This window comes from Marmota monax, unplaced genomic scaffold, assembly GCF_021218885.2.
Source record: "Marmota monax isolate L192 unplaced genomic scaffold, Marmota_monax_Labrador192_F-V1.1 WCK01_AAM20220418_F8-fsc00017, whole genome shotgun sequence".
Lineage (NCBI taxonomy): Eukaryota > Metazoa > Chordata > Mammalia > Rodentia > Sciuridae > Marmota > Marmota monax.
Genome location: NW_026695241.1, coordinates 5,297,201 through 5,310,434, shown reverse-complemented (window position 1 = coordinate 5,310,434; position 13,234 = coordinate 5,297,201). Strand labels below are relative to the sequence as shown.

Sequence of the window (13,234 nt, the reverse complement as noted above, 5' to 3'; positions counted from 1 at the left end):
GGTAAGAGCATTTGGGGAATAAATCAGGTCGTGTATAGGATGAAACCTGCTTGCTACTTTTTTTAATTTTTATTTTTAGTTGTTGCTGGACCTTTATATTTTATTTATTTTTATGTGGTGCTGAGGATTGAACCCAGGGCCTCATACATGCTAGGAGAGCACTCTACTGCTGAGCCATCACCCCAGCCCCTTGAGTATATATCTAAAATCAGAATTTCAAAGCAATATCTCTACTCACATGTTTAATGTTCCAAAATTCAAAATTGCCACGATAGGAGTTAGCTCAAGTGTTCATCAACAGATGAATGGATAAAGAAAATGTGGTACACACATACAGTGGGATATTATTCTTGCTACCTCTTTATTTTAGTGGGGGCGGGGGCACCGAGGATTGAACTCAGGGGCACTCAACCACTGAGCCACCTCCCCAGTCCTATTTTGTAATTTATTTAGAGACAAGGTCTCACGGAGTTGCTAAGTGCCTCGCCGTTGCTGGTTCTGAACTGGTGATCCTCCTGTCTCAGCCTCTCTAGCTGCTGGGATTACAAGTGTACATCACCATACCTGGCATTGCCAGCTCTTTTAATAGCCTAAGTTTCATTCAAGTGAAGATTTTTGGTGTTTTAATCTCTTTTTTAACATTAATTTTAGTTAACAAGCTATGACCAAAAGTGGATGTTTTTTTCCTTAAAATTTAAAGCTTTATAAATGAGCCGAACTATCTTAGACCACTATCTACTCTCTTTACATTGTGGTCTTCTCTTAAGATATAATCCTGGTCGCCTCTATCTTTTTCCAGAAGCAACCTGTTATCAATTTGAAAATTCTATACAGTTACACTTACATATATGTGTATATACTAGTAGAAGTATATAGTTATGATTTTATTTTATGATAGGAGGAGGGTAGGAGGGTGCCTGGGTGTGGTTCACCTTTGAACTTGAGCATGAGGTATCCTGCATGCTGAGTGGGTCTGAATGTTACAAATGCACCTACTCCTATCATTCAGGATGCAGTGCACCTTGCTGGTGTAGCACAGTCCTCAGTCCTAAACATTTGATATGTGGGCTTCCATTTCCCACTCTTTGGACCCTGCATGTTACTGGGTTTGTGAGCAGGGTAGTGGGGAGGAGTGTGTGGGAGAAGGTGCTTTGGATAATTTGTTTTTTTTTAAGGATATTATTTTAGTTGTTGATGGATCTTTATTTTATTCATTTATTTATATGCGGTGCTGAGAATCAAACCCAGTGCCTAAACATGCTAGGCAAGCACTCTACCACTGAGCCAGAACCCCAGACCTTGAATAATTTGTTGAAAGTTGTTTGACGTGTCTGTGCTTGATATTTTAGAAGTTACATTTGCCACTCAACAATAGCTCTCATTTTGTTAGCTCTTGTGGACCTCCATAGTCTCTGTTCTATGACCTAGTATCCAATTTGTGGATATATTATATACACATTTATATTTAGGGTTAGGGTTAGGGTTAGGTTTGGTTGTACCAAAATTTTCACTGTTATAAACAATATTGCAGTGGAAATTCATTTATCTGCCTCTTTGTACTGCCTGCTATATATCTAGATCAGTACTAAAAAGTTGAGTTGATGAATCAGATGCTAGATATATTTCTATAATTTTAATATATACTAACAAAACGATTCTAATTTTGCTGAACTAGTTTATGTTCCCACCGGTAGTGTGTAAGAATATTTATTTCCCCAGATCTCATCAATATTTGATAACCAATATTTATTTTTAATTTTTATTGATTACTTGAATGAAAAAAGTGGCATCTCATTGCAGTTTCTCTATATATTTAAAATTATTGATCCATGTTGGGGCTTGGGTTATGGCTCAGTGATCGAGTGCCTGCCTAGCACATGCGGGGTGCTGGGTTCGATCCTCAGTACCACATAAAAATAAAATAAACGTATTGTGTCCAACTGCAACTAAAAAACAAACAAAAAATTATTGATCCATGCATGGTGCACTAATATATTCTTTATATTACTCATTTAATCATATAATGAACATATGTAACTGAGACCCCCAACTTAGGAACTGGCATATTGTTAGTAATTTACATGAATCTATGTGTTTCTCTTCAATCTGGTTTCCCTGCCTTCTCCTTCAGAGATATACAATATCCTGACTTTTTTTGTTTTTCATTCCCTTCATATAAAAAAAAATTAGCACATGTGTATTCAAAATACATTGATTTATTTTACTTATTTTTTCTCTTTATATAGTTAATGTTATGGTTTGGATGTGAGGTGTCTTCCAAAAGCTCATGTGTGCAACAATGCAAGAAGGTTTAGAGGTGAAGTGATTGGATTATGAGAGTTTAACCCCATCTGTACAGTAATCCCATGATGGGATTAACTAAAAGGGGGTAGCGTGTGGCTGGAGGAGGTGGGTTATTGGGGATGTGCCTTTGGGGTATATATTTTGCATCTGGTGAGTAGAGTCTCTCTTTGTTTTCTGATCATCATGTGAGCTGCTTCCCTTGCCAGACTCGTCCACTATGATGTTCTGCCTCACCTCAATCCCTGAGGAAAGAAGCCAGCTGTCTATGTACTGAGACTTCTGAAACTGTGAGCCTCCAAATAAACTTTTCCTCCTTTAAAACTGTTCTCATCAGGTCTTTTGGTCACAGCCATGAAAAACCTGACTAAAACAGTTACTATACTATATCTCATCTTCTAGAACTTACTTCTTCCCCCAAATTATTTACTTATAATTATACATGTTGGATAATTACACATATTGTGTGATTATGGATAAAATATATATTATATATTATTATATATACATATTATATATAATATATACATATATGAACTGAGTGCTTTTATTTGTTTTTCCATTGCTGTATAATAATTCCCTACGTGAATAAACTTTATTTATTCATTTTCCTACTAGGCATCTCGATTGTTTTTCATTATTTAATGCTATTGCTAACAGTGCCAGATGAAGTCTAAAAATATCTATTCATGTATGTGTTTCCTTTGCTAAAAGTGATATCTATGGGTCATAGAATATGCAACTGTTCAAATTTACAGGATAATAACACCATATTGCTTTGCAAAATAGTTGTAATTTATTCCATCTGCAGTAAATAAGAGATCTGGCTGCTCCACATTCTCTTAAACATTTTGTATCATCAGAATGAGCTTCGCCAAATATATAGCTGTAAACAACAGCATATTGCACTCTTGATTTGTATTTCCCTGTTTACTTGTGAACTACATCACTCCTCAATGTTTATTCCAGTTGGGTTTCTCATAGACAGTTTATAATTGAGTCTTTTTTTTAGATCACTCTGATAATCTATGACTTTGGATTGGTGTAGTTAGAACTCTGATGTTGACAGTGATTGTTGAAACAGTGCAATGATCTATCATATTTGTTACCATTTTCTCTTTGTTGCTTTGTTCCAACTTTGCCTTTCACTCATTTCCCATCTTTTGTGGCTTTAATTGATCATTTTATGGGATTCCATTTTCTCTCCTTTATTAGTATATCACTTATTTTCTTTTAAAAAACTTTTTAAAGCAGTTTGAAAGTGGGCTAATCTCTATCTACTTTCAAGTAACGTTATATAGCTTCCTGGGTAGTGTGACTATCTTAAAATAAAGTAATACTGATTCTTTCCTCCCATCCCTTCATTTGCCTTCTTGCTGACCCAGAATTTGTGTGTGTGTGTGTGTGTGTGCTGCTAAGAATTGAAAATGCTAAGTTTTGCATGTGCTAAGCATGTGTTCTACCACTGAGAATTACCCTCAGTCCCAGAAGTCTTTTGAATGAAAATGACCTTATTTATTAATACTTTTTATGGTTAGTACTTTTGAGCCTTGTTTTAAAATGCTTTCTCTACCTTGATTTCAGAAAGATAGGCACTTATATTTTCCTCTAAAATTTGGATATTTGAATTATTTATCTATCAGGATGTATGTTGTGATGCAGGGATGCAGTTCATGTTTTCTGTATTTATGGCCAATTCTTCCCATCCCATTTTGATCAGTGCCTGTTTCCTCTTCAGTTGTAATGCCTCTTGGGCCTTTATCAATTCTCCATATATGAATGATTGTGCTTGTGGGATTGTTAGTTCTTTCTGTCAGCCAATTTTTCTGTTCCCTAGCCAAAATCACATCATAATTACTTGTTTTTTAAAATGCATTAATACCCAGTGCCAATTCCTCCTCTTTATTTTCTTTATAAGTGTCTTGACTATTCTCAGTTTACTGTATACACTTAAACTCTATGACAAATCTTGTTGGGATTTTGATTAGAGTTGTATTAGATCTATAGATTAATTTAAGAGAGAATTGATATTAAAGGACTGCGAATTTTCCTGTCCACAAATATGTTTATGCCCATTTGTTGACAGAATTTTAAATGTCTTTCAGTGAAGTTTATAATTTTGTATATATGTGTCTTGGAAAACTTTTCTTAGATTTATTCTTAAGTACCTTATAATTTTGTGTGAGTTAAAAAAAATTTTTTTTAGTTGCTGAAGGACCTTTATTTTATTTATTTATATATGGTGTTGAGAACTGAACCTAGTGCCTCAAATATGTCAGGCAAGTGCTCTACCACTGAGCAACCACACCAACTCTGTTCTTTGTTTTTGTTAATGTACATAGTATCTTGAAAATTATGCTTTCAAATTTGTTGGTCATGTGTAGAAATGCAATTAATTTTTTCTTCCACACTGCTTAATTCTTTTGTTTGTTCTAGTAATTTGTATGTATCTTTTAGGTTTTCTGTGTAGATAATCATATATTTTTCAAAGAAAGTTTTATTTACTACTTTCCAAAATTCATGCCTTCACTTTCTTTTTTTTCTTTGTACTATTTCATTCCCTTATATACTCCCTTTTACTTCTTAATTTCTTGATAAAGCTTCAATCATGGTTAAACACAACTCTCTGTTTTCTCCACTATGTGTGTACCCCCATAATTGACCATGGAGAAGAGTATCAGTATCGCTGAAGTGGTCATACTTTTAGTTAATGAGTAAAAGGTACCAGCAATCACATTGCATTCCCTTAGTCAATTCATTACTATTTTTTTCTGTGACATTTTACTCTGTATTCTTTCCCTAAATTCCCAATATTCCTCCTCCATTTTTCACTCTAATGTCTGAACTACTATCTAAGGCTGGTCTCTCCACTAGTGCATATATACCATTTTGTTTTATTTATTTAAAAGCATCACTTCAACAGATTTGCCTCTCCTTTTCTCTTTCTTCTTAATTGATTTTCCCCTCTGCTGAATAATTCCCATCAGCACATAGCATGATTATTATTATATTTTTTTTCACTAGACAATAAAGTGTTTATAAGAAACCATAAACTGAATGCTCCCATAAGCCTCTCTGGAAATAACACCCCCTTGTCATAGCACAAGGTGAGGAAAATGGCAGAATAAAAGATGCAGGGATGGATGGAGTCTGGGAGGCTGGAAAGGAGGTGATGGTTTACAATAATAAAAGAACATCGTCCTCAAGCTTACTCCCTAAAGCTATGCTTGGAAGAAGGCCTATACTTAAGGGGCTGACAGGGAATGATGGGGAACAGCCTCACATGGAGCAATGGGGAGCAGGTGAGGGGAGCTGGAGGGGCTACCTAAACATGCCTTGAGGCCCTGGAGAAAACCTGAAGCCCCAGGTGAAATGGAAAGCTTACCATTTTTGAACTCTATGGGAACATCTATAGAGTTAGGCTGGGAACCTCACATGAAGAAGCATCATCCACAGGATCCAGGGAATAAACCTCTAGGTAGGATTCTTAATTCCCAGGTAAAATTGCCAAAGGCATAGAATCTATTTTCTGTTGCTATGCAACACTGTCCCCCAAATACATTGGGTCATAAAAACTACCATATTTTTCCAAGTACCACTCATAAAGACATTCTAACCTGCTTTCATGCATTGGGGACCCCAGTGCGTGTAGAGAGAGCTGAACCAAGCCACAAGTCTACTTAGCCAACATGTAAGCAAATCTGGGAGAGTCTTAGGCCCCACAAATGTGCCTTTCCTATCAAGCAAGGACAGTCACCCCTTTCTATCTCCCCAGCAAATCAAGTTAAAAAAATAGGGTAAACTACTGCCTTTATTGGGAGAGGGTGACTTTGGAGTAAGGCATGGATTAAAGTGAACAAAGTAAACATACAGATTGACCAGAGAACAGGTGACACATCCACTGGTATCACAAGAGGGGCTGGAGAAGGGCAATTTTTACTTCACTTCCCCTTTAACTCATCTTGTTCTTAAAATGGTGAGTCCATTAGGTCCTAAAAGTTCTCTGAGTCAAGAATAAGTGGAAGTTGTTGGAGAAAGGAGAGAAAGGAAAGCGCGAGGAGCCGCTGCCGTCGCCACCAGCGCAGCCGTGCCGCAGCGTGAGCACCCGTCCGTCCGCCCCGTCCCGTCCGCCGCGTCCTCGGAGTTGTTCTAACAATCTGTTAAAACATGGTGGATTACTATGAAGTTCTAGGCGTGCAGAGACATGCCTCACCTGAGGATATCAAAAAGGCATACCGGAAACTTGCACTAAAGTGGCATCCAGATAAAAATCCTGAGAATAAAGAAGAAGCAGAGAGAAAATTCAAACAAGTAGCTGAGGCATATGAGGTGTTATCAGATGCTAAAAAACGGGACATCTATGACAAGTATGGCAAAGAAGGCTTAAATGGTGGAGGTGGAGGTGGAAGTCATTTTGACAGTCCATTTGAGTTTGGCTTCACATTCCGGAACCCAGATGATGTCTTCAGGGACTTTTTTGGTGGAAGGGACCCATTTTCCTTCGACTTCTTTGAAGATACATTTGAAGACTTTTTTGGGAACCGAAGAGGTCCCCGAGGAAGCAGAAACCGAGGTGCAGGCTCATTTTTCTCCGCTTTCAGTGGATTTCCAACATTTGGAGGTGGATTTTCTGCATTTGATACAGGATTTACTTCATTTGGGTCACTAGGTCACGGTGGCCTTACTTCATTCTCTTCTACATCATTTGGTGGCAGCGGGATGAGTAACTTCAAATCAATATCAACTTCTACCAAAATAGTAAATGGGAGAAAAATCACTACAAAAAGAATCGTCGAGAATGGTCAAGAAAGAGTAGAAGTTGAAGAAGACGGCCAGTTAAAGTCCTTAACGATAAATGGTAAGGAGCAGCTGCTACGCTTGGATAACAAGTAATTCAACGCACGCATTTAACAGAAATGTTAAACTATAACAAGCACCATTTGAGGATTAACAGGAACATTTTTTTGAAGATTTCAGACGAACTCGACTTTCAGTATAATTGTACCTAATCAAAAGTATTTATAAACAGCTCATCGGAGCCCCTATTTGTCATAGACTTTTGAGTTTATTGTTGGGACCACACAATAGGACCATTTTTTTTGTCTTTAAAATTGTTGTAATCTCTGTATGCACTTTGCTTTTTTATTAAACATAATCCAAGGTGAGCCTTGACTTTGAGTAGTGCTAGGACAAGATTGTATTCTAACACCAGCATGGATCTGCTTCCCATTGTGTTTGACATGTGAGCCAAGTAGTGTCAGCCTGCTGTGAGCTAACAATGCCAGGATGAGGCTCCTGTAGAAGTAATTTGGTTTTGTTTTTTTCCCAGTATTTAGTAATGAAAGATATTAATGCATTAATGGTAATACATTTCTGGTTTAATATAAATTTAAGGATGTTTTCTAGTTGTGCATGAATGCTGGCAACTTAGTAAAGTTTTGACAATTGTTTAAATATGTAATGTTAAGCTTAGGTTTAAAAATCTAGTAAACTGGGTCTTTGTCATTTGCTTAAAAAAAAAAAAGAAAATAAATGTGAATGTGTTTGGTGCAAAAAAAAAAAAAAAAAAAAAAAAAAGAATAAGTGGAAGTGGGAAAAGAAAGCAATCCCCGGATCATGGATGCTTTTCATCACTGTGACCAAAATACTGACAAGAACAACTTAGAGGAGGGAAAGTTTATTTGGGGCTCATAGTTTCAGAGGTCTTAGTCCATAGATGGCCTACTCCATTGCTCTGGGTCTAAGGTGAGACAGCACATCATGGTGGAAGGGTGCAGTGAAGGGAAGTTGCTTCCCTTGTGGCAGCAAGGAAACAGAGGTGGGGGGGCTCACAGGGAAGATGCACCCTTCCAGAGCACATTCCCAGTGACCCATTTCCTCCAGCCATGCCTCACCTGCCTATAGTAATTCCCCAGTCATTGAAACTAGGTTGGACTGATTAGGTCACCGCTCTCACAATCCAGTCATATTACTTCTGAATTTTCTTGCATTAACAGGAGCTTTTTGGAGATACCTCATTTCCACATTATAACAATGGACTAGCAGGAAGGATCTTATTCTTTGATTCCCTTGGTCCCTTGGGGTCCTCGTAGGATGGAGAGTTAACAGGCAAGACCTCCTACAGACAAAGCTTATTCAGCTCTAGGAGCTAAAGAGGATCCTGGAGAAACACCCATTCCAAGGAATTTTCTACAGTCACACTCACCATGAGCCATTCCAGGGAGCAGAGGAAGGAGTGGGTAAGTGTACCTATAAAAAGAGTATGATTTTTCTCCACCAAAAATAAATGAACAAATAAAATAAGGATTGGTTTCCATTCTTTTCTCTGAGACCTACGCTGTGCCAACACTTGGGCCTGGCTCCTCTTCTTACCCTGCCATCTCTCCCTCTGCTTGGGTGCTGTCTGTGACTCTTCTCCACTGGAGTTGCAGGGTGATGAGGTTCTAAGAGAACAGCACATTGTTCTAGGAAGAACAGGGAGACCCCATACTTCCAAGTGGAAATGTGAGGCTGCAGCACAGCTGGAATGTATCAGGCTTTCTTGTGGCAACTGGATTGTTTTAGTAAAGCAAGAGAATAGCTAGTTTTGTTTAAAAGATGGCCCCTGGCACATAGTTTTAAAATTCTCTTTATTGGTGGTAGATGGTGGTAGGAGCTGCTTCACAGGTCAGGGGGAAAAAAAACCAAAAAGGAACATGGTGATGATTGGAGGAAGGGGCAGCCCTGTCAGTGGCCGATGGAAGTGCCCATCTCAGTGGCATTAAAGTATATAGGGGATACTGGTGGCTCCTGTAGTTTCTACTGTGCATTCTCGGATCCAAAAAGAACAATGCCTAGAGCTTTCAGCCTCACAGAGAGCCCAGCCTACAAGGTGACATCAAAACTAGAAGGCTTAAAAGGAGTTTTTAAAAGCCATGACATACTTTGCTGAAATAAACATTAACATCCTCAACACAGATGACATGGTTAAGAGTCTTTTAATGTCTGTGAAGTTTTATGGGATTAAACATAATTTCTCTGAAACATATGTGAGACTTGTGGCTGCTGTGTCTCTAAAACCTAGGGGTTCTCAATTTTAATTGGAATTCAGGTCATGCTAATGACTACCATGTTGGGCCTGGCATCAAGGGATGAGGGTGTGGCGATGCCGTGGTTGATATGGTGCAGTGGGCTGGCGGAGTCTCCTTCACTGCTGATTATAGCTGAGGGACTCATCATTCCAAATTTAGACCCATCAACCATACTTGTTGGTCAGGATAAAGGGAACCCCAGCAGATGCAGGCAATGCATCAAGTCCAAGTGCTATGGATACCCTGAAGGTGTCTTCCTCTAGCTTGTGGTACTCAGTGATAGGAGGTACAGGGCTCACTTTGGACTTGAAACCAGATATCTGTGCTCTCGTGATCTTCTGTCCCCACAGCAAGTGACATGCTAAAACTCTTGGCACATGGTCCCTCTCTCAGCACTGTGCCACCATTTTAAGGGGTGGTTCTCCCTATTCCTATACATTTAAAAAAAAACCCTATTCTCTTGAACTCCATTTTCTCTTTAAACATTGCCCATTTCACTACTTCACTTTTCCACAAAACTTTGTAAAGGATTTGTTTGTATGCACTGGTCTAATTCTTGTCCTGTCATTCTCCTTCCAGTAGGCTTTCCACCTCCCTGAACCTCAGAATGACTCCATTCTTTAACTAAGGTATAACCACTCAGCATAAAAGAAGTGACACCATTACTGAGTGTGAAATTCAATGTGTATGTACCTGATTGTCATAAACAATCACAACCATTACTCAGCTGAAAGAGCTGTTTTCAATCTCAACAAAGAATTCCTCAGGACTTTGTTAGGAAGTGACAGCAGGTAGGTGCTTATATTTAAAACAGCCTGCCAGAAACCATCACAGCCTCAAAAAGGTTAGAATTAAAGGGTGTTTACCTGATATACTAAAAAGGCTTTTGGTAAGTTTCAATGGATAAATTCCATATCCGTATTTTTCTCCTATACCATAATCCAGCCTTTGTTTTTTTTTTTATTGGTTGTTCAAAACATTACAAAGCTCTTGACATATCATATTTCATACATTTGATTCAGGTGGGTTTTGAACTCCCAATTTTACCCCAAATACAGATTGCAGAATCACGTCGGTTACACATCTACATTTTTACATAATGCCCTATTAGTAACTGTTGTATTCTGCTACCTTTCCTATCCTCTACTATCTCCCCTCCCCTCCCCTCCCATCTTCTCTCTCTACCCCATCTACTGTAATTCATTTCTCTCCTTATTTATTTTCCCATTCCCCTCACAACCTCTTATATGTAATTTTGTATAACAATGAGGATCTCCCTCCATTACCATGCAATTTCCCTTTTCTCTCCCTTTCCCTCCCACCTCATGTATCTGTTTAATGTTAATCTTTTCTTCCTGCTCTTCCTCCCTGCTTTGTTCTTAGTTGCTCTCATTATATCAAAGAAGACATTTGGTATTTGTTTTTTAGGGATTGGCTAGCTTCACTAAGCATAATCTGCTCTAGTGCCATCCATTTCCCTGCAAATTCCATGATTTTGTCATTTTTTAGTGCTGTATAATACTCCATTATGTATAAATGCCACATTTTTTTATCCATTCATCTATTGAAGGGCATCTGGGTTGGTTCCACAGTCTAGCGATTGTGAATTGTGCTGCTATGAACATCGATGTAGCAGTATCCCTGTAGTACGCTCTTTTAAGGTCTTCAGGGAATAGTCCGAGAAGGGCAATAGCTGGGTCAAATGGTGTTTCCATTCCCAGCTTTCCCAGGAATCTCCATACTGCTTTCCAAATTGGCCGCACCAGTTTGCAGTCCCACCAGCAATGTACAAGAGTACCCTTTTCCCCACATCCTCTCCAGCACTTGTTGTTGTTTGACTTCATAATGGCTGCCAATCTTACTGGAGTGAGATGGTATCTTAGGGTGGTTTTGATTTGCATTTCTCTGACTGCTAGTGATGGTGAGCATTTTTTCATGTACTTGTTGATTGATTGTATGTCCTCCTCAACCTAACAAAAGAGGTGAAGGACTTATACAATGAAAACTACAAAACCCTAAAAAGAGAAGTAGAAGAAGATCTTAGAAGATGGAAAAATATACCCTGTTCATGGATAGGCAGAACTAACATCATCAAAATGGCGATATTACCAAAAGTTCTCTATAGGTTTAATGCAATGCCAATCAAAATCCCAATGGCATTTCTTGTAGAAATAGATAAAGCAATCATGAAATTCATATGGAAAAATAAAAGACCAAGAATAGCAAAAGCAATTCTAAGCAGGAAGTGTGAATCAGGTGGTATAGCGATACCGGATTTAAAACTATATTACAGAGCAATAGTAACAAAAACAGCATGGTACCAAAACAGGCGGGTGGACCAATGGTACAGAATAGAGGACACAGAGACTAATCCACAAAGCTACAGCTATCTTATATTTGATAAAGGAGCTAAAAGCATGCAATGGAGGAAGGATAGCATCTTCAACAAATGGTGTTGGGAAAACTGGAAATCCATATGCAACAAAATGAAACTGAATCCCCTCCTCTCGCCATGTACAAAAGTTAACTCAAAGTGGATCAAGGAGCTAGATATCAAATCAGAGACGCTACGTCTGATAGAAGAAAAAGTTGGCTCCGATCTACATATTGTGGGGTCGGGCTCCAAATTCCTTAATAGGACACGCATAGCACAAAAGTTAATAACAAGAATCAACAAATGGGACCTACTTAAACTGAAAAGTTTTTTCTCAGCAAGAGAAACAATAAGAGAGGTAAATAGGGAGCCTACATCATGGGAACAAATTTTTACTCCTCACACTTCAGATAGAGCCCTAATATCCAGAGTATACAAAGAACTCAAAAAATTAAACAATAAGAAAACAAATAACCCAATCAACAAATGGGCCAAGGACCTGAACAGATAATCCAGACTTTGTACATCATTTCCAAAGTCCTGTACAAAAGTGATAAGACTTCTACTGATCTTATACTTTTCAAATACCTAAGCTATTTGTAAAAATTCAGGGTGAACACTGAGTTTATAGACCATGAGTCTGCTATAATGGTACACCAGCATGCTTCTGAGCATCCTTTTGAGAGCATTACCTTAGATTTTGTTTTATAGACCTACTTGCTTCCAAAATGCACATTCTAACTAAATAGCATTTTTTACTTGGAAGTTAAAGGTTGAGGAATTTGTATCTGGTGAGGTAAAACTGCAACCTTCAAATGCAATCCCTGAGTCATGAGAAACTTGCTCTCTCTTGACCAAACTGAAGTCATCATAATTTTTATTTCTACAGAATGTTTGAGAAACTTCACTATGAAACTGAATTTGAACTGGGATTCTAATTAGAATAGAACTGAATTTGAACTGGGATTCTAATTAGAATAAGATGTACTCCATTGTTGTATAAAATTTCAAAATATATTTTAGTCATGTATAACTAAAAAAATAAAAAATAAAATAAAATAAGAAATTTTTATTTTATTTTAAAATATTTAAATTTTTATTTTATTTTAAATTTTTTAAATTTTATTTTAAAAATAAAATAAAAAAAGAAATTGAATCTGTTGTTCTCATTGGAAGTCACTGCTGCAGTGTTTCTTAGTTCTGACCTTTGCTTAATGTGACTTTGTGCTCTTTATTTTTTTTTTTTAATAATTTTTGATTGTTGATAGACATTTATTTTATTTATTTATTTATTTATATGTGATACTGAGAATCGAACCCAGTGCCTCACATGTGCTAGGCAAGTGCTCTACCACTGAGCCACAACCCCAGCCCCGCCAGCAGTACTTTTTTATTTTTTAAATTTTTTAATATTTTAATATTTTTAGTTGTAGATGGACACAATACCTTTATTTATTTATATCTGGTGCTGAGAACTAAACCTAGTGCC

The 13,234-nt window shown here is 37.7% G+C and overlaps 2 protein-coding genes across 2 annotated transcripts in view; one reads left to right on the top strand and one right to left on the bottom strand.

The window, feature by feature from the left end:
* Positions 1 to 13,234, bottom strand: part of Catsperb (cation channel sperm associated auxiliary subunit beta) — a 125,060-nt gene that overhangs the window by 54,559 nt on the left and 57,267 nt on the right. The gene's annotated exons all lie outside the window — the stretch shown is intronic.
* On the top strand, positions 6,342 to 7,847 carry LOC124090393 (dnaJ homolog subfamily B member 6). Its single transcript, XM_046441093.2, has one exon. It carries the CDS (start codon positions 6,469 to 6,471, stop codon positions 7,192 to 7,194), a length of 726 nt encoding a protein of 241 aa, XP_046297049.1. The 5' UTR covers positions 6,342 to 6,468; the 3' UTR covers positions 7,195 to 7,847.

Coding starts and splice junctions, on each gene's coding strand:
- LOC124090393 (XM_046441093.2), top strand. CDS start 6,469: ATGGTGGATTACTATGAAGTTCTAGGCGTGCAGAGACATGCCTCACCT.